The sequence below is a fragment of the Tachypleus tridentatus genome, chromosome 6, assembly GCF_004210375.1.
Source record: "Tachypleus tridentatus isolate NWPU-2018 chromosome 6, ASM421037v1, whole genome shotgun sequence".
Classification (NCBI taxonomy): domain Eukaryota; kingdom Metazoa; phylum Arthropoda; class Merostomata; order Xiphosura; family Limulidae; genus Tachypleus; species Tachypleus tridentatus.
The window spans coordinates 27,413,958-27,437,046 of record NC_134830.1 but is presented as its reverse complement, the minus strand read 5'-3'; the positions used below and the strand labels follow the sequence as shown (position 1 = coordinate 27,437,046).

Here is a 23,089-nt window from a genome sequence, read left to right as displayed (position 1 = left end):
GCAGATAGTCATTACCACCCACCGCCAACTCTTGGGCTACTATTTTGCCAACGAATAGTGGGATTGACCGTCACATTATAACGCTTTCTAGGCTGAAAGGAGGAGCATGTTTGGTGAGACGGGGATGCGAACCCACAACCCTCAGATTGCGAGTCAGGCACCCTAACCGCTTGGCCATGTTGGGTCAACAACAAATTTTACGAGTTTACTCCGACAGTTTTTCTTTTTTTATTGCTATTATTAAGAAAATGTTTTTTCTTGAAAGTGCACAAAAATAAATGATGAGGAGGTAACCAACTCGACTGTATTTCTAGTTTTGTTTTATACATTTCGTGCAAAGAAAAAAATTAGAACAAAATACTGTTGCAGTATCAGTATCTGCATGCAGTTTTGTATTTATTTCAGATGTTCGAATAAAGTTACATATTGGCTGTTTGCGTTAGTTCTGAACTAAATTACAAGAGGGAACACGGCTAGTAACCAGCCTTCGTTACTAACACTTCGCTACTTTAATCAAATACTAGAATTTGACTGCTCTTATCACGCATCTACGGTCTCAAAATAGCGGAAAGCGATTTTGCAGCAACGGAACGCGAACTTCAGTTCTCTTATTCACGAACAGACACCCTAACTTTTTAAAAGATTGTACGATGTCCAAATGTTTGGAGTCCTAAAAGTAGGCCCAGCATAGCCAGGTGGTTAAAGCACTCGACTCGTGATCGAGTGTCACAGGTTCGAATCCCCGTCACGTCAAACATTCTCGCCATTTCAGCCGTGGGGGCGTGATAATGTAATGGTAAACCCTACTATTCTTTGGTAAAAGAGTAGCCCAAGAGTATGCGGTGGGTGGTAATGACTAGTTGTCTTTCCTCTAGTCTTACACCTCTAAATCAGGGTCGGCTAGCGCAGATGGCCCTCGTGTAGCTTTGCGCGAAATGTAAAACAAATCAACTCGATCCATAAAAGTAAATGTAAAAAAATAAATAAATAAATATTTCGATCAAATTACCTTCATAGTAATTTTTGAAAGACAACTGGCCGAAAATCACATTTGTTTTTTACAGTTATCTTATATTATTATTATTCTCACACTGTTTTATTCTTCACCAATGGGTATTAAACATTAATTTACTTTCAGTATTTTTAAGTCAGTATACAGCCTTGTCTCTACAAATATTGTTGGCGCCTTACCTTTTGTTTTATGATAAAATTAGGGTGAGGAACCTTCCGTCTCGTAAATGTTTCTTTGTTCGTACGAATTATCTGCACCTTCATTTGAATACTCGATTGGTCAAACGTTAAACGTAAAGCTTGCCATATGAAAATTGCAGGTTCGAATCCCGGTCACACCAAATATACTCGCCCTTTCAGCCATGGGGGCGATATAATGTTTCCGTCACTCCTACTATTCATTGGTAAAAGAGTAGCCCAAGAGTTGGCGGTTGGTGGTGATAACTAGCTGCCTTCCCTCTACTCTTACACTGCTAAATTAGGGACGGCTAGCGCAGATAGTTCTCGAGTAGCTTTGCGCGAAATTCAAAAAGAAACAAACAAAATATGAAAATTGTTTTTAAGATACGGTTCTTTACCTAAGTATTTTTCTTTCTTCAGCTGTTCGAGAAGATAGAATGCCAGGTGGAAGAAATTCTGGCGCTGTGTATAACCTCTATAAGGTAAGTGAAATAATTTATTGAGAACGTTCACATAAATTAACTTTCTGCCATCTTAACAAATGACAGGAAATTTATTTTGATTTTGAAACACGTATTTTGTATGAGATAAAAATATTTACGTTTATACTTATTTATGTAATGTACATTGAGTTAAAAAACAACGTTTGTTGGACATGTTTTTGTTTTTTTTCGTACATTGAGTTAAATCCTTCATGAAATCCTAGCTCACATTTATATAACATGTATATTAAAGAGGCTATATTCCCATGCATGTATAAAGAAAATGAGTTATGTAAACACAATGCAAGAACAATTACACCAGCGAAGGACAATATAACTACCAAGACAGTAAGTTATTTACTTGGAGGAAAAACTGGAAAAACGCCAACAATTATAGTTTGCAAATAACCTCTATATAATTTATTGAAAAACTAGTTTTGGCACAGTTTAAGGAAGAGGCAAATCTTCATAAACCAGTTCGTACGTACTTAGAAAAATTAAAGCAGGTGATAGGATAGCAATTCAGAAGAAATATGGCGAAAAAAGTTTCCACTTAAAACAATGCGATATAAGCGGATGAGTTTGTGAGGTCATTTCTGTTAGTTTTGTGAACACCTTCCAACAACAACTCATGTTGTTTATTTGAGTTTAGTAGTTCAGTTCAAATATTGCCAAGAGGTGCAAAAGAAGTGTTAATTATTTCCAGTTTGGTTCCTGGTGATAGTTGTAGTTTTCAACAAACCATTGGAAAGTTCCGTCTTCTTGCACTCGAACAACACAACTTTTGTGATAGTTGGTTTGTCTTTTGTAGAGAAATCTTTATTTGAGAATGTGTTCTTCCTTTCTTTTGTGTCAAGGGTTTGATAGAAATCGATCTATCACCTGTACATATACCTAGTCAATACACAGAGGGAAATAAAGCCCAAAAGTCATGTTCACCCCAGACTCTACTGCAAGAGCAAAATTGAAAGGTGTGATGCTAGAATGTTGTTTCGGTGAGGTTTCTGTTGAACATAAAGCGATCAGAAAGAGGGGAAACATTGTTTGAAGGGTGTTTTAACTAGTGTAAACATAGCATAGATTTGGATTGACGAGCTATTATTTTCTGTTTTTAGAAGGGAGGGGGCGTTTAGCTTCTGTACTGAAGAAGGTTCCAGTAAAAGAGCCGAAAAATCTTCAACTTCAGAAACTGTTAGGAGCAGTCCGTCAAAGTTAGATCTTTAGAGGGCGTGTTTTCTTATAACAAAGCCACATTGGGTTATCTGTTGAGTCCACCAAGAGGAATCTTCAGAGACACAGGTCGTATAAAAATGCTAAAATCCAACTAAAAGAAAACACGAAAAGTGCGAAACAGAAGAAATAGTAACAAATATATACTTTGTTATTCTCTTTATGACCACTTTCACTGTCTTAGATAGTTCAATAATTGACAGACTTAGATATAATTGATCAGACCTCAAATAACGAAGTTAGCTGAAGAACAAATATTATTGTTTCTACTAGTTTGTATAGTGACCTTAGTTCGTTTATTTTTTCCTTTGTTCTAGCGCAAAGCTAAGTAATAGTGTCTTGTACTCTGACCACCATGGAGAATCGAACTCCGGACTTTAGCCCGATAAGTTCATAAACTTACCACTGACTCACTGGAAGACATTGTCCTTTATGACGTAAACATAGCGAAAACAGTTTTTACAGTACAAGAAAGGGCCAAATTCTAATGACCTTGAGCTCAAGTGGTCTTGCTTTGGGAATATCCATACCGAAATAACACTTTAGAAGTTTCATTGCCTTTTACTGAAATAAGAGGTCGAACCTTAAGTTATTCCATATGAAAAAAAACGATCTAGCGGATCCATTTTTTTTTGCTTACAGCTGCCTCCAAAACATAAATATTTCTGTACGAACAACTCCAGATTTTAGGATTGAAAAGAGAACATAAACCTGATATTAAATTTATTAAGCACAGAGTCATCAGTCATTACGTACGGTTAGAAACAGAAGAAAGATTTATAAGGAAGACGTGCAAAGAAAATTTTTCTACCACATTTCAATGAATTCCGGCTACACGAATACCAAGAAGTCGAAGATTTGGATAAATCCTCATTCGATGGACACACACACATATATATATATAGTTTGTTTAAACATTACATTTTCCAAATAACAGTTTTTCTATTATACAGAGAATCCTTGTATGAAATATTTGAAATACCTTTTTTTACAGTTAGGTTCAGCGAGTTTACCACACATTGAAAAAGCCTGTTTCACAACCCTAAATATCTTAATATGTGAAAAACCTAACTCGACCTTCAACGTAACTAAGAGATGCATTTGATATCACTGCATTAAGATATTGTATATGAATATATATATACTTAGGAGTTGTGAAACCTAAAATGACATCCAAGATAGCACCAAGAGGTGCATCCATATTCTTTTTAATTAGAAGTCGTCCATATTTCTTAGAGCAATAACTTCTAAACTGTCTTCTAGGTGACGAAACGCTAAATTCATCGTTTCTTTTCTAGTGTCTTTATTTCTTGAACGAACACAAAGATAAACGTTCTGCCATTTTAATCAAAGACAACACCAAAACAACATTGTAAACGTTTCACTGCGAAGAAATAATAGAAACATTTTCTATTATGATTGTTGATGAAACTCACGGAGATGAGCAATCAAACTATTGAAGTAACTCTCATGAAGAAATATTGTTTTAAATTCAACATTTTATACACAAAAGAATTTATATTTCACTCATCTGTAGAGAGAATTATTGGAAATGCGAAACCACTCTATGAAAAAAATAACAATGAATATAATATTACAGAATTTCTATCCGGTTTATATCCGTTTGTTTTTTTTCAATTCTCTAGTTTTTATTATACATATGTGATTTAAAAACAGTTTACATGAGCAAAGCAGTTTGGCCTAAGCATGTTATTATGGTGTAGAAGTTAAGGCTGCGAAATAAAAATATCAGTTTAACTGTTGTTGTCAAAATGTTTGCTTATATCAAATCCCGGTATAAGCGGTTAAACTGTAGTGTATTTGTAAACAAAGACACTAATTCGAACTGAAGTTCAGAATTATTTGGGTTTAGTCCAGCAGAGTCGTCATTAATTTTAAACTACTAAACAGAAGGAGGGGCAAACGGTATGCAGTATCTCCCCAATCTATAAACGATTAATGGGATTGATTGTTTTGGTTTGTTTTGAATTTTGCGCATGGCTACACAAGAGCTATAGGCGCTAGCCGTCCCTATTTTAGCAGCGTAAGAGTAGAAAAAAAGCAGCTAGTCATCACCATCCACCGCCAACTCTTAAGTTACTCTTTTACAAAGGAATAGTGGGATTGACCGTATTATTATTACGCCCCCATGGCTGGCAGGGCGTGCATGTTTGATTTGACATAAATTCGAACCTGATACCATGATGTGACACTTTAACCTGGTAGCAAAAAAACCTCAAAAACAACATGGATGGCTATATTTCAAAGCTATTTGGAGCAAATTAATGTTACGAATATGTATAACCTCGTCTTAATAATAAACAGTAAATATGTGACACAACAAGTGCGAACTATTCCTCACGTAGAAATAGGGAAAACATAAGACTAAGAAAAAAAATCCTTATAAATGTATAAAAAAGTTGTTGTTTTTTTATATAACATACATTTAAAATAAGTTACAATTTTTATATTAAAATTTTGAGAGATAGTTTTAAATAGTAAAAGGAACTTTCAATGTTTAAACATTTCATTATAGCATTAATTACATTGTTGTGCTTAATTATAAGACGTGAGCCCAAGGCTACACGAGGGCTATCTGCGCTAGCCGTCTCTAATTTAGCAGTGTAAAACTAGGGGGGAGGCAGCTAGTCATCACCACCCACCGCAAACGTTTGGGCTACTCTTTTACCAACAAATAGTTGGATTGACGGTAACATTATAAAGTCCCCGCGACTGAATAAAAAATAATAAAACCTACAAGTTTTGCATTTAAAACACTTAGGTTTATTTTTTTTCGAAAACCTGTAGCATTGTTTTTAAAGAAAGTCTGTAAAATATACTTAGAAAAATGGTTCGTTTTTATGGCTATCTACTCTAAATACATTCATTAAAGCAAGTATATGGAAGTGCTGAAGGTCTGAATACATTCTATAAATATTATACACGCTTTTAGATTTTCTATAAAACAATTATACAGACATTTTAAAGATCTATGGAAACAATTTCGATAACATTGTATATATTAAATTGCTTTGATTTATTATAAAAATTGGATCAGAATTTTAAATTTTCAAGATACATAGCAAAATATTTTTTCTTGGTACTAAAATAATTCTGAAAAAGCCATTGCACATAATGCATTAATATTTAGCAAAGCCATGAAAACAAATGACACAAAATTTACTAATTATCTTCTAAGAATAATACAATCATACAGTCTTTCAGGTTTTCAATGTTGTACGAAACAGGTGAAATCTTTTCTTTTACTCTTCTGACATCAGGTACTTGAGTGTTTCTTAAGCGATGATTAATTAGATTCTCGTCCAAGACCATGGCACTTCCTCCATATTTGAGTAATATTTGCAGAATACAATAAGCACCATGCGTAGAGAAACAAACAACCTTACTTCACAAAAAAAACACGTACAAACACCTGCTTCAAGGACATCAACTCCAGAAGTTAGGAATCAAGTCAGATGAACATTCTGAGTGCAGCGAACGTCATGGAATTGTTAAAGAATTATACTCTACAATACCAAACATTTAGTTTGTATAGAAAATATAACTTTATCTGTAAACTTATACAGCTATTATAATATTTTCAATTCTAAAAAAATTAAACAGGCATTGTTTAAATACCTCCACGAAGATTTTCTGTATAACTTTAGGGGATCCTACAGTATTTTTAAAGAACTATTCAATGCAAAGCTATACAACGGTCTATTTGTGCTCGAACTTTGGGTTTTAGTGTTGTAAGTCTACTGACCTATCAGGACATTTATTATCATCTACGTTAATTTTTTTCTCAGTTTTTCAGTTTAAGACATGCATTTGTCATATATTGTGCCACGTGACTGAACATAAAAAACGAACGTGAGTTACAGTTTAGAAATAAATAAATATGCAGAGAATATCAGACGACAATTGAATTGAAATTCCCAATAAAAAATGTTTTGCCATTACAGCCCCCACCCACCATTTCGAATATATTAATCCCAACGGCTCGTTTACTAACCAGTAAGATAGACGTTATTGCTCTAGTGAAGAATCCAACAAAGTGAGTTCAGATACTTACTGTAGAGCTGTGACGATCATATAACAACTGTTGTCAAAATTAATATCCTATGCATTTATCAAAATTTAAAAGTTTTTAATATTATATTTACAAGATACCTAGCTAAGGTGTGTCAGGGCGAATTTCTGAAATTATCTGTAAATTGAAGGAATTCTTGTTTGTTAATTGTAAGTAGACCACCAGTGTATGGAGTGTTGCTGTGATGTACTGTTCATTATATGTTTCTGTTCCAAAGTCTGTTTGAGGTATTCTTGGAATGTTTGTTAATCTTTTTATCTATGTTAGTTGTTGGGTAACAACATGATATATATATGTTAGTTGTTGGGTAACAACACGATATATATATGTTAGTTGTTGATATACATGATATTCTTCAAGTAATTGTCCTTAAGTGGACTTTGAAACTTGAAAGTTGAATTTCTTTGTTGATAGAATTCTTATGGTTTTTGCCTTTCTTTCTAATTATTATTTAACTAATAGTAAATTAAACGTCCTTTCGTGTTAATAATTCGTTTCCGTTTGTGTAGATTATAAAAGTAGGTTTAATAACTTAACAAGACACAATGGTCAGTTTTAATGTGTTCAATCTATTCACTGAAACCAATAAATTGAAAATGACAGACTTAGGAAATAGTACATCTAGCTGCCAATCTCCTCAATAATAGAGTTCACAACTTACCTGATACAAGAAGTAAAATATTACCAATAATAAGAAGGCCTGGCCATAGGCTCAATACAGTCTATATGGAACACTACAAAGACAATGTCCTCAAAATAGCCTTTCTAAGATCTGGAATTTGGCTCAGGTATGTTGATGATGCATTCGTAATGTTCCTTCACACAAAAGATTTCATGAACCACCTGAACAGACAACATCCTACAATAAAATTCACAATGGAAATAGAAGACAAGAAGCTCCAATTCCTAGACGTGATGGTCGCCAAAGTACACAACGCATACGTCATGGAATTCTACAGGGAACCCGCAGATATTAGTAAATACATCGAGTGTAGACCAAATCATCCCCACGTTGTAGAAATAGTCTTACATTGCCTAGTTTCCACGATGAATAAGATATGTAATGCAGAAGGTGCTAGAAAGAGGAATACGTCTCTGTAAATATTCTAAACAATGGATTCTTTAAACAACTGATTAAGAACATGAAACAAACACCAAGAAAAAGCATGATAAACTTTATTGAAACATTATCGTATTTCCCTATGTCAGAGTTACCTATGGAAACAGAGAATATTCAAACAGCATTTCGAAGCTATAATACAATGCGATTTCATTCAGTATACGCCAAACCACATAAACATTCAAGAGAGAGCAAACATTTATTGCACTGGTGAGAAAATAGGAGTTCAAGAAAAACTAAAAATGTAGGAGTACAATAGACATATAAGACTGTGCAATACTTAGTTTTTCAGAGAAGAATAGCATAATATGAAACAAAAGAATGCCGTAATAACGGAATGTGAAATGTGCACAAGAAAAAAAGAAAAGAACCTTCCACACTCACTCACTCTAGTGTAGAAGTAGTGAAACCTTGATACCATATTGAATTGTTTGTTTATTTGAAGTAAAGCACAAATCTACACACGGTTATCGAAAGCCTGTTTCTAGCGTTATAAGTCCGCAAACATACTGCTCTTCCACTCGACGGGGGGCATTAAAACTATTTAAACAATTGATCTAAAGTACAATAAGGACAAGAACCTAGACCAGAGGATAATCAGAATGTACAGGATTAACTTCCGGTTTCTGTTACCAGACTTGGTCTTCCCCTGAAGACAATAGCATATCAACATCCGAAACTTATAATCAGTGTTCAGTAATAATAAAATGTGGCTATGTGGTAATCATATCTGAGTGATAGTATAGAATACTATCAATGATAACAGTAAAATTATTTCAATAGTGATTTAAATAACCAGTTAATTACTGTAATAGGTGATATGTTTCATTCTTTTATTGTAATATCTCGAGAAGATTGAAATCGGGGGTAAAGATACAGTAATTACAAATAACGTTGATGACACTGTCTATGAATGATAGACTTACGTAAGACATAACAGCAGCTCTGAGAAATCCTAGAACTTTATAGAGGCAGAAAGTAAGGTGTAGCTTACTTTTAGAACGTAGGGTGAAATATAATGTGAGTATATTTTAAGAAATAACATTTGAAGGCTCATACATTCCACAATCAATGGAACTTTTGTGGATCTCGCTTACAAGAAGAAAAGAAACTATAAGAAGTTAACCAATATTTAATAGTTTGTTTTGAAATTTACACAATGCTACACAAGGGCTATCTGCGCTAGTTGTCCCTAATTTAAAATAGAAAGACTAGAAGTAAGGTCAGCTAGTCATCACCACTTACAACCAGCTCTTCTTTTATCAACGAATAGTGATATTGCTCATCGTTATATAGCCTCCCACAATTGAAATTGCGAGAATGTTTGGTGGGACGAGGTTTCGAACCACCGACCAAGAGATTATGAGTCGAGCGCCCTAACCACCTGGCCATTATATTAGATGTTATTATTCAACAACTTCTGTCTTGTCAAACACGTGTAGTTTATCATTAAAACTAGAAGTTTATAAAACACACGTGCTGGATGTTTGTAAATATGCATTTTTAAGCCTTAAAACAGATTTATAAAACTTTTGGAAGTAAGATGAATATTATAGTAAGAATTTACTCAATGAAAGTAGAAACTTTTCACAACGTATCACTAATCTTCTTTTCCATAGTAAAGTTTTATAAATATATAAAACATAATTAATAGTTTTAATATATTGATAATATTAAGGGTTAAACGTCACCCGCTGGGACAGCAGTAAGTCTACGAATTTACAACACTAAAACCAGAAGTTTGATTTTCCTGGATGGATACAGCAAATAGCCCTATGTGGCTTTGCGATATGAAAACACACACACACACAAGGGGTAACCACCATGCTTAGAACCAGCCGTGGACAACGAGTGTGTAGTTAGACCCTACGTTAAAGTACTTAAGTTTGATTCATGAATATTTATTTAGTGTTAGCTAAATGGGTTTTGGTGGATTACTAGAGATGGGTTGTCCCCAACACCATCAGAGCACTATCACGCAATTAAAATATCTAATTATTATAGTTTGATATTTGTTGCTATGTTTATTTGTTTGTGTGTCGTGTCAAAGATAGACTTAGCTTTTGAATATACGTTTTATTATTGTCTGGTGTTCTATTGCCCGTTGATACTTGATGTAGTTCCAATTTTCTTGTTACATTTATTTCATATATGTCCCCCACTCTCAGTGACACAGCGGATTTACATAGCTAGAAACCAGGTTTCGATACTCGTTGTGGGCAGAGCAAAAATAGCTCTGTGTAATTTTGTGTTTAACTACAAATTAATAAACGTATCATATACACGTGTATACATATATATAGAGAGAGAGGGGAGGAAGAGATTTCGAAGGATCCAACACAATGATAAGAATACGAAATCTTATTGTAATATAAGTTTTGTAAGGTTACTAATCCCATTCATTGCATGATCTCAATTTTAAATAACAGGACAAGGGTTTGAGTTTACCATGTAACGCCATCTATTGTTTGTATCAACACTTTTTTCTACTTTAATTAAACTGAGATGAATAGTTTTTTGTCGTCGTATTGTTTTTTCTGTAACTTTAGGTGAAATATAAGAAGAACAAGAAAGGGCAGAAAAACGGACAAGTTCGACAAGAGCAACAGAAATCACCAAATCGCTACGCCCAACAAGAGTGGGCGAAGGGCCAGATCCTCAAAACCGCCCTCACTAACCCCGCGGATGTTATGCATTTACGTCGCCATCTTGAAAATTGTGTTTCCAGCTCTCGTGATCGTCAGATGCCAATTGAGGAAGCAGTAGGCATGATAACCCAACTGATTGAATGCGACGATTTTGAAGATGTCGCTACACTCAGCAACCTACAAGATCTATTAAGTATCAAATATGAACTATCAGAAAAGCTTTGCCAAATAGGAGACAATATAGTGTTCAAATTAGTGCAGTGGACTAAACGATTACCTTTCTATTCTGAACTTCCTGTAACAGTGCACACTCAAGTAAGTAGTACCTCAAATACCGAGTGACTAAGGCTGTCTCGTAGCTAAAACACATACGTATATTAACTCTTGTTGTTGTTAATTTCTTAGTGTGAAACTAAATACTGGATTATCATCGCTCTATCCGGGGCGTGAAATCGAATCTTGAAGGTTTGCGTTCAAGTCCCGACTAGGGGACCACACACATAAGCAACACAAATTTGCCTGTGTCACAACTGTAACATTCTTGTACTCAATGAGAAAATAATTAATTACTTTGCACAGGACCTTTCGTCCAAAATGTTTACGAACATTATATGCCCGAATATGAAGACACTAATTCTATCTCTTAACACAACATCCAATTCTATTAAAAAGGTTGTATGTGGAAACACTACATTCTTATTTAAAGAACGTTTGAAGAAAAAATAATGTTTGTTTGTTTTGAATTTCGCGAAAAGCTTCTCGAGGGCTATCTGCGCTAGCCGTCCCTAATTTGGTAGTGTAAGATCAGAGGGAAGGCAGCTAGTCATCACCACCCACCGCCAACTCTTGGGCTACTCTTTTACCAACGAATTGTGGGACTGACCCTCACATTATAACGCCCCCACGGCTGAAAGAGCGGGCATGTTTGGTGCGGCCGGGATTCGAACCTGTGACCCTCTAATTACAAGTCGCACGCCTTAACACGCTTAAAAATGTAACGAGAACAAAATTATTTTCTTGCTATAAATGTTACCACAGAAATATTGTTAACGCAATTCCGTTAATTGTAAACTTATCTTTCAGCTTCAGATACATTTTCAACTAAAACTAGATGTCTGCTATGTCCTTAGTTCGTTTGGTTTTTAATTTCGTGCAAAGCTACACGAGAGCTATCTGCTCTAGCCGTTCCTAATTAAGCAGAGTAAGATAGAGGGAAGGCAGCTAGTTATTACCACCCACCGCTATCTCATGGACTACTCTTTTACCGACGAATAGTGGGATTGACGGTGACATTATAACGCCCCCACGGCTGAAAGGGCGAGCATGTTTGGTGTAAGGGAAATTCGAACCTGCGATCGACCCTTAGATTGCGAGTCGGACCACTTGTCTTCAGTGTTAATGAATTTTCAGGAATCATATTTTTCTCTTTTCAGTTTTTCTGAGAGAAATGGAAGATATTGTTAGGAAATACTTATATTAAAACGAACTTGTCTGTTAAAGTGATTCCACTAGTGTCTCAACCCATTCTTATGTCTTCTGTTCTCGTTTTTGATCTTTATTACCTAATTGATATTTGCACTTTATTTGTTGAATACCGCACAAAGCTGTTAGAGAATTATCCGTTTTTGCTGTTCATAATTAAGGAGTAGCCCGGCATAGCCAAGCGCGTTAAGGCGTGCGACTCGTAATACGAGGGTCGCGAGTTCGCGCCCGCTTCGCGCCAAACATCCTCGCCCTCTCAGCTGTGGGGGCGTTATAATGTGACGGTGAATCCCACTATTTCGTTGGTAAAAGAGTAACCCAAGAGGTGGCGGTGGGTGGCGATGACTAGCTGCCTTCTCTCTAGTCTTACACTACTAAATTAGGGACGGCTCGGTGCAGCGGGCTAACAACCTACTCACTTAAATACCTGTTGAAGAATCCGCAAGCGATTGCAGCCCAATGTTTCTTGATGGAATCGAGTGGTGAATGAATGAATGAATTAAGGAGTGATAGACAAGTTAATATTACTTACTGCCAATTCTTGGGCTACTCTTTAAAACAAATTATAGGATTGACCGTAACACTATAACACCTCCACGGTTGGAAGAACGAGCATATTAGGTGACAAAACCCAACTACACAACCTGCAAATTGCGTGTCACTACCCTCAGCATCAGGTCATGTCAAATCCAGTTTGAGAGAGCAAAATTTATTAGCAGCAGCATTTAATGCCTTAAAAATTGTTTTTTTATATAGAACAAAACCTAGATTATGTATAACACTCGCTGAATGTAAAATGAAATGTCGTACAGACAACTTTTAAAAATTAATATTTGGTCAAAAATGTGAGAAAGCTCAATTATTTTTCATCAGAGAGCTGCTCAGTGTGGATAGTATTAAACATCTATCAAACTCCTGCCGTTTCAGAGCTCTCAGAAAGAACACCAGTAAAAATAACATTAATATAAATGACTCAGTCCTGTTTTCTGCTAAGCCTTACAGACAAACTGGGCATTACGAAGTACGTCAAAGAAGTACAGACTTTTACACTCATGTTTACTAGTCTTGCTACTTCTCGAACGGTATCTGTTGACATAGTTCTCTCAAAAAACATTAACAATATATAAAAAATACAATAAATGCTCTCTTAAGCGTTCTTCTGTCAAAGTCTTTCTTATAGGATCTCTTTTGCGTCTGCTGTTTCGTGATGCGATTACTCGAGTTTCGAATATTCAAAAGTTTTCTATCCAGATGTTAGAGGCCCGGCATGGTCAAGCGTGTTAAGGCGTGCGACTCGTAATCTGAGGGTCGCGGGTTCGCATCCCGGTCGCGCCAAACATGCTCGCCCTTTCAGCCGTAGGGGCGTTATAATGTTACGGTCAATCCCACTCTTTTTGGTAAAAGAGTAGCCCAAGAGTTGGCGGTGGATGCTGATGACTAGCTGCCTTCCCTCTAGTCTTACACTGCTAAATTAGGGACGGCTAGTACAGATAGTCCTCGAGTAGCTTTGTACGAAATTCCAAAACAAACAAACAAACCAAATGTTAGATCTGTTTGTAAAGTGCTATAATATTTATATAATGTTTATCTTTAATTCTCAGAAATGTTATTTTTTGTAATACTTAGAATAACTGCTCAATAATATGTTGTATATCACTGGTGAAGAGTGAAAAGCTCTTTACATTGTCAACTTATCGTGTGGATTTAGGATATGACCAATACTCTGAAGATGGTCAGTCTTCGTCGTATTCTCAACTGAAATACGTGTCTAGAAAATAAGTTTCGTGAGATATTGTTTGATTCTTTGTAGTTAAGCGTGAAAAGAAGTTTGAATGACGTCATGGTAGAGCGCCTTGACAACCTAAACAAATATACCGATTAGTTTTCACGTTCGGCTGATTAGATTTTAAATGCGGTCCGTTTCCGTTTTGCAACACCACAGGAAACGAGAAAGTTAGATGTAAAAGTGTTAGAAATAAATCAGTAGAAATTGTATTACGAAATTATAACTTAAAATAAAGATTTTCTTGCTAAGTACGTAGAACTGAAATACTAAAAAAAACAATGAGGAACATTGTCACAGATAAATGCTCTCCGCTAGTACAGTGGTAAGTCTACGGATTTCCAACTCTAAACTCGGAGGTTCGATTCCCTTTGGTGGGTTCAGCAGATAGCCCGATGTGTCTCTTCACTATAAGAAAAGCATAAGCACATAAATAAATAAATATTAGGCAAAGTAAGGGGTAATAAATAACAGACCACACATGAGAAAGGGGAAATAAATTATTTGCCACGAAACAAATTAATGGTCTAAGATCACTGATTCCAGGAACTAGGTTTAATCCACAATGTTGAACTGTATTTATAGTGGCAATTCAGTAGGCTTACTTCATATTTCTACCATTCTTAGCTTTGAAAACTGTTTTAGTACGAATGAAAATCACGTTGTTAATTGAATGAACAGCTTAGTTGAAATGTTGGGCTATAGGGGATCATATTCAGTGGTAACAGGTTATTTAAAATTGTTGAAAAACTCTCTATGTGCCCGTTGGATCTTTCTAATATACTTGTTATTGCATTTTTTCTTTACACAGTACGAGGTACATTGAATTGTTCGTTCAGCTAGTAAATTATTCTATAAGTTTCAAGTATTTTGGAAGTTTTCATGAACTCGCTGGTCAAACAACAACCTTCATTACGTGGATAACAACCATTTTTTGGTATGGTGTACTTAGCTTTTTGGCTCGACATGGTCAGGTGGGTTAAGGCGTGCGACTCGTAATCTGAGGGTCGCGGGCTCGCATCCCCGTCGCACCAAACATGCTCGCCTCTTCAGCCGTGGGAGTGTTATAATGTTACGGTCAGTCCCACTATTCGTTGGTAAAAGAGTAGCCCAAGAGTTAGCGGTGGGTGGTGAAGACTAGCTGCCTTCCCTCTAGTCTTACACTGCTAAATTAGGGACGGGTAGCACAGATAGCCCTCGAGTAGCTTTGCGTGAAATTAAACAACAAACAAACAAAAACTTAGCTTTTGTATGAACAAAAGGAGAGAAATGGAGCGTCAGGTAATGATCATACAATAACAATAACAATAAATAGTTTCTGTTGGGTTTTATCTCCCTCAGAATACGCCAACGTTTCTTAACTTAGAGTTATAGGTGAGAACAAGAGTAATCTGCTTGACTCTTTAGTTATATACTGTTTAAGAGCGATTTCTCGTAGTTCTCTTGAAGTTCGCGTTAAGCTACACGAATGTTATCTGCTATAGCCGTTCCTGATTTAACAGTATAAGACTAGTCACCACCACCCACCGTCAACTCTTGGGCTACTCTTTTACTAACGGATAGTGGGATTGGCCGTAAATTACAACGCCCTCATGGCTGTAAGGACGAGCATGTTTCGTGTGACAGGGATTCGAACACACAGTTCTCGGATTATGAGTCGAGATCCCTTAACGACATGGCTATGCCGGGCCACCAGTTACAGAAGACATATTGAAAATTTAAAACAAACCGTGTTATAAAGAAACAAAAAACTGGAAGAAAAAACGAAAAATTTGACAGTGGTCAAGAGAAAATATTCTTGAACAGCGTATTTACTAAAGAGACAAACAGAATACATCCTGTTATTAATTAACACGTTAAAATCAGAAACGTTACAAAACTTCTTAAAAAAGATAAACAACAAAAAATATCTCCATTTACTAGAACTGAATGAGACAAATCTTTCTTTATGTACCCATTGTATCTTTCAGAGCAGAGTAGAAGTCTTAACTGTATCCTTTTTCGTGCAAGACTGAATTACACCCTACCAAAGAAGGATTGTCTTATGTATATTAAAGTTCATTGTCTGACATTCAAGTATACGAACGTACGAACTATTTTTCGAAAAACTGTATTATAATTAAGTTTGAACATTGTAGTGAGGAAATTACCCGTAGAGATATAATAAAGCATGTTTGTATATTGTAGTGATTAGTTTCCTATAAGGTGATTATAAAGCATGTTTGTATATTGTAGTGAGGGATTACCTATAAGGTGATTATAAAGCATGTTTGTGTATTGTAGTGAGGGATTACGTATAAGGTGATTATAAAGCATGTTTGTATATTGTAGTGATTAGTTTCCTATAAGGTGATTATAAAGCATGTTTCTATATTGTAGTGAGGAGTTACCTATAAGGTAATTATAAAGCATGTTTGTATATTGTAGTGAGGGATTACCTATAAGGTGATTATAAAGTATGTTTGCATATTATAGTGAGGGATTACCTATAAGGTGATTATAAAGCATGTTTGTATATTGTAGTGAGGGATTACCTATAAGGTGATTATAAAGCATGTTTGTGTATTGTAGTGAGGGATTACGTATAAGGTGATTATAAAGCATGTTTGTATATTGTAGTGATTAGTTTCCTATAAGGTAATTATAAAGCATGTTTGTATATTGTAGTGAGGGATTACCTATAAGGTGATTATAAAGTATGTTTGCATATTGTAGTGAGGGATTACCTATAAGGTGATTATAAAGCATGTTTGTATATTGTAGTGAGGGATTACCTATAAGGTGATTATAAAGCATGTTTGTGTATTGTAGTGAGGGATTACCTATAAGGTGATTATAAAGTATGTTTGCATATTGTAGTGGGGGATTACCTATAAGGTGATTATAAAGTATGTTTGCATATTGTAGTGGGGGATTACCTATAAGGTGATTATAAAGTATGTTTGCATATTGTAGTGGGGGATTACCTATAAGGTGATTATAAAGTATGTTTGTATATTGTAGTGAGGGATTACCTATAAGGTGATTATAAAGCATGTTTGTATATTGTAGTGAGGGATTACCTATAAGGTGATTATAAAGCATGTTTGTGTATTGTAGTGAGGGATTACGTATAAGGTGATTATAAAGCATGTTTGTGTATTGTAGTGAGGGATTACGTAGTTATAAAGATTATTGTTGACCTATAAGGTGATTATAAAGTATGTTTGCATATTGTAGTGGGGGATTACCTATAAGGTGATTATAAAGTATGTTTGCATATTGTAGTGGGGGATTACCTATAAGGTGATTATAATGTATGTTTGCATATTGTAGTGGGGGATTACCTATAAGGTGATTATAAAGCATGTTTGTATATTGTAGTGAGGGATTACCTATAAGGTGATTATAAAGCATGTTTCTATATTGTTATGAGGGGTTACCTATAAGGTGATAATATACCAGCTATATTTACATCTTCTAATTCTGTTTCATCTTTAATAAATTATTTAATTGCGTCCATTTAATTGTCATCTAGCACTTTGTTAAACACTTTTGTCTGAAAAGGAAACTACTTGTCACACTATACCATTACATGTGGAGAACATATGCTCTTTAAAATTCGAGATTAATTTTAATATAGTATTTATACGTTACATCCTCCAACACTCTTATATCTTCTGTGAATAAGTCGTCCTTTACTGTGATAAAACGTTTCAGCTTTTAGAAATAACACAAAAAGTTTTGTTTATTTGTTTCTTTTAAGTTAAGTTCAAAGCAACACAATATGCCGTATGTTATCTGTCTATTACGGGTATTGAAACCCGGATTATAACTGTGTAATTCCGCAGGCATACTACTGTGCCACTGCAGAGCGCTTGATTTTATTTTCATACAAGACACGTGCAAAATAAAGGTAAATTAGTAAAGCATCGATTTCAGTACTCAGTTTTTAGTACTTTTAAATATAACACGGATTACCTGCAGCTAGCTTTCTATGCATGTACGTGTACTTATTTATGACGAAACTACACATGCCAATTAGAAATGCAGATAAAGTCTCTGCACATTATCCAGGTGAAACGTGTACACGTGTTGCACGGACAAGGCTAAGATTAATTTGCAATTGAGAAACATTATGGTAATACCACGAGGAAGACTATTTTTAGTAGATTCAGAAAGATAAAACGTTTTTGTGTATAGTTATATATAAGTAGGAATGCGTGTGTGAATAAATAAATAATTAAATATAATTGTTATACCGAGAATTTGTTTTATTAAATAAGAAAAGGACAAAAAAAGAATGATACAATACAGGTTACGTGGCGGGAAATAATAAAATATATCATTGGTGTAGAACTGTCTGATGTAGTAGCGCTACATAACGGTGGGGATACAACGTCTACCAGACTTAACCTCCCTTCGTTAGCCTGAAATCCTGCGAAAAACAAAACTAATGTGGGTGCTGAAACTTGCTACTCTTCACTGATAGTGTGTGGGAAAATAAAGGATTTTTATCAACCAGTCACAGGAACTGGAGAATATGTAGAACTTTCGTATTGATTATTTTATTTCACGACGTTTTAAGTTCGATACTTTAGCATTAAACTTATATGTAACTTATATGTTTTGGTGAGCTAACCAGACGATAACGACCTTTTTCCCGTATTTTCTGTTACATACAATTTTCGATGCATTACCATTAAAAATTATATTCAAAGTTTTAACCCTTCAACTGCTCTCCCCGTTCAAGTGTCACATTCGGTATGTCTACGGACTTGTACTACTAAAACCCGGGTTTTGATACCAGTGATGGGAAGTGCAATAACAGCCATGCATGAAGCTATGTGCTTAAAAACAACCACAAACTTTTATTCATTAAGCAGAGAACAACGTTTCGACCTTCCTAGGTCATCTTCAGGTAAACAAAGTTTATTAATAAGTGTTAATGCTCAAATCAGCACTTCCGAGATACATTTTTATTTCAAGCGAGTTGTTTTTCGTCATCACGAACAAAAACAACCCCTCAGCTGCGGTTGACATCGTATGATGCAAGTATTTTGAAGGGTCAGACCCAAAATTTCGCGAATTATTGCGCTTAGGGTGATAAACAGATTTAGAAAAAAAAGATATGAAGGAAAAGCGATTACAGCCTAGTTCGTATTGGAAATGTATTATCGTACATGTATACGTTTTCCAGCGCTATCTAGTGGGTACAACTGGAGATACGTTTCTGAAAAAAATAATTTATTGAATCAAAAATGAATTAGACTGTTTACTTTGTATTATTATTTGTTATCCAGATGGCAACTTCTTGTCGTTCGAATAAACGTCAAAATCTATTGATTCTTATGTGGCTATCAGGAAAGCCTTTAGCATGAAATTGAAATCGAACAGTCTTATACTTCTCGAGTTCACTTTTCTGTAACATGGAAAGGGAAGTCAGTATTAGAAATCTCACTGTATGTGTCTCCCGCTGGGACAGCGTTTAGTCTACTGACTTACAACGCTAAAATCAGGGGTTCGATTCCCCTCAGTGGATTTAGCAGATAGCATAATGTGGCTTTATATAAGAAAACACAAACTCATTGTGTGTTTTAGAAACGATTGGTATTTATACTATATTCATGCCTCCCAGTGGCTCAGCGGTATGTCTGCGGACTTACAACGCTAAAATCCACGTTTCGATACTCGTGGTGGGCAGAGCACAGATAGCCTATTGTGTAGCATTGTGCTTAATTCAAAACAACAACAACAACTATATTCGCACTGACGATTGTACAGAAAATCTCGAAAAGTCCTGGTAAAGCAATTAAAGTAAACGTCATTCAGTATTAAACCTTTTTTTAAATATGTATTATTTACTACTCATTTTATTACTTTGACTTTGTTTGTTTGTTTTGAATTTCGTACAAAGCTATACGAGGGCTATCTTCGCTAACCGTCCTTAATTTTGCAGTGTAAGGCTAGAGGGAAGGCAGCTAGTCATCACCTCTCACCACCAACTCTTGGGCTATTTGTTTATCAAAGAATAGTGGGATTGGCCGTTACATTATAACGTTCCCCACAACTGAAAAGGCAAATATGTTTTGTGTCAGGGGAGATTGGAGCCCGGAACCCTCAGATTCGAGCTCCCGAACCACCTGACTCATACCATAACATTCAAAGCGCTTTTCAGATATTCCTGAAACTTCTCTGCGCTAAATTCAAAACAAAACAAACTAAGATTATAATTAACAGAGATGGAAGTAAGACAATCAATAACGGTTAAGTATCACTCTCTTACCCAGGGGCGTAGATCCTGGGAGGATACACCCCCCTTCATTTTAGGTGGGGGGTATGGTGCATACAATCATCTGTTGAATTGTTTTATTGCATCACAGGCCTACAAATTGTGTGTTTGTTCTTGTGACTATCGTGTTCTTACCAATCGAATTATATAATTAGGCCTAGATGTAGGCTTTTTCAGTAGCTGAAAAGTAGATCTTTAATATAGGCATGCTTCTAAGCTTTTCGATCTAAGCGATAGTTTGTAAGTATCAGTCAGTAGGCCTCGTTATACATGCAAGTATCGTGGCAACAAGATTACTCTGTGACTGCATGTTTACAGCTTTCAGGTTCACGTAATCAGTGATTACCAATTTGCAAATTAACAGTCCACATAATTAGTTGCAAAAATCATCCCCTTCCTTATCGGGTGTAAAAAATCTACACCCCTGCCTTTAGCCCATCTTCAGTGGCATAGCGGTATTTCTGTGAACTAACAACGATAGAAACAGAGTTTTGATACCCGTGGTGGGCATATCACATATGGTCCATTGTGTGCCTTTGTGCTTAACTTCAAACAAACCATCAAAGTCACTTTCTTAGTAACTGGATTTTGGATTACAATAAATCTGATTTTTTTCAATACTTCACTGAAATTTATGGTATATTTTTTAGTATTAAAATAAAACCTTTTGAGTAATTTCTGAAATGAGTTCGCCTCTGTTTGTTGTTGTTTAAACAAAGTATTTGAAGTGCGAAATGACTAGAAATGGTAATTGATTGACTGCCTAATTTCTGAACAAAAATCATAGGCCTGTTTTCTAATCAAATTGTCCTTATGACGGTAACGAAACTAAGGTGAGGCATTGAACTAAAGACCATTTCTTTTACATGCGCTCTTCTGGAAATAAAGCTTTGTTGAAGTTTAGAGCCTAAGTCTAAAAGTGAGTTTGCATTAATCCATTCCGAGAAATATAGACCACTGAAGTAATTAAAAACCATTTAGGTAAGAAGAGCATTGAATGTTCTGTCTCCTCATTAATTCGGATAAATGTACATTAAATCGAATCAGTTGTATTTGATCTTTATTGGACTCTCTAACCTCTCTCCGCCGAACAATGGACAATTGTAAGCTCGTGACTTATTTATCATCAAATGAATACACCTTCTTTTGTACGCAGTTAATCACATAATACGCTATCTGTACTATATCTAACACGAGTATCGAAACTTAAAATTTAGTGTTATAAGTCCTCAGATTTACAGCTGTACCAGGGGGTAAGATACCTTCTAGCTCCTAATACTGTAACCTCCCTGTAGCACAGTGATAAGTGTTTGCGGACTTATACTACTAGAAACAGGGGGATAAGAAGAACATAGATAGCCCTTTATGCAGCTTTGCAATTTCGAGCAAAGCTACACGAGAGTTATTTTCGCTAGCCGTCCCTAATTTTGCAGTGTTAAGACTAGAGGGAAGGGCAGCTACTCATCAGCACCCACCGCCAACTCTTTTACTAACAAATAGGGGAGGACTGGACGTCACCTTGTAATGCCCCCAAGACTAAAAGGGCGAGCATGTTTGATGCGACGGGGGATTCGAACCCGCGACCCTCAGATTATGAGTCAAGCGCCTTAATCACCTGGCCATGGCGGTTTATATAGCTTTGTGTTTAATAAGATACAACAAACTAATATTATAAATGATGTTTTAAAGTTGTTGTAACAGTTACTTACAGTTGTAAATAGAGTATGTATAGAGAATTTTATTTTAAAGATAAACAAATTTAACAAACTTTTTTTTGATATGATTTAACATGTGAAAAATAAATGTTATTTTATGGGTGAAACAAATTTTGTATTTTTTATAATAACATTTCAATCCATAAAGCTTTAACGCAAGATCTGATTATTAAATTATTTTTGTGTAGTTGCTTACCCACAAATGGCACGAGCTTTTGGTGCTGACTACGTGCGCGTACCAAGCTATCCACGGACCAGTGAAAAGCTCTGAGACAAGTCTGGACCAAGAGATAGCAGCAGGCCTTTGTCGGCTTCAAAGTTGTCTGGCCGCTATGATGGGACGGTCAATTACACTTGAACAGCTACGTTTAGAAGCTGGCCCTCTTGTGGACCGTCTTATACAACTTGGTTCTGCATTCCGTCGAATGAAACTGTGTGTTGAAGAATACGTCTGCCTGAAGGTTATCATCATGCTAAATCAAGGTGGGAGACATTTAAAATAAATGGCTACTAGGCCTACTTTGGGTTGTTTCAACTACATTTATTTTTGTTTAAAAAGAAAACTGAGACCACTTGGATTCGATTTAACACTATACATTCGTGGCAGATGCTTTATTAAACTAATACATTATAACGTAATCGGTTTACTAAGCTTATTGATATTTGGTCTTAGCGTTACTTCATGAAGTAAATATAGAAATTATATATAACTTTTACTATTTGTTAGTTTTACAATGATACTAATATGAACGATTATTAATTGTATTCCGTGTAATTTTGCAACGATATCAGTCTCGTATAGTTCTTATACTATTTCATAATATACATTTGAAAATATATTATATTTGTTAATATAGTCAAAAACGTAACGTGATTCAAGCAAGTATTAGAGAGTTAATAGGTGTTTTATAGTGCAAAGCAACTAGGCTATCTGCATATAGAATTAATGATCATATAGGAAAACGAGAGGGGAGCATTATAAAATATATGTCTTACAGAAGATATTATATTTATAATATCTGTGTAGAGAACTGAAGACTATTTTCATATAATGTTTATAGTTGTTAATTTGTC

The 23,089-nt window shown here is 35.4% G+C and overlaps 1 protein-coding gene across 5 annotated transcripts in view; it reads left to right on the top strand.

Annotated features, from left to right (window-relative positions):
* LOC143252133 (hormone receptor 4-like) overlaps positions 1–23,089 on the top strand; it is a 137,773-nt gene that overhangs the window by 97,525 nt on the left and 17,159 nt on the right. For all 5 annotated transcript variants that reach the window (XR_013028852.1, XM_076503814.1, XM_076503811.1 and 2 more), the window contains exons 4-6: positions 1,612–1,673; positions 10,666–11,079; positions 22,204–22,498. Coding sequence is in view for 4 of the 5 variants with exons in the window: in XM_076503814.1 (XP_076359929.1) it covers positions 1,612–1,673; positions 10,666–11,079; positions 22,204–22,498 (771 nt within the window). In the remaining variant the exon portion in view is untranslated. The remainder of the gene's footprint in view (positions 1–1,611; positions 1,674–10,665; positions 11,080–22,203; positions 22,499–23,089) is intronic.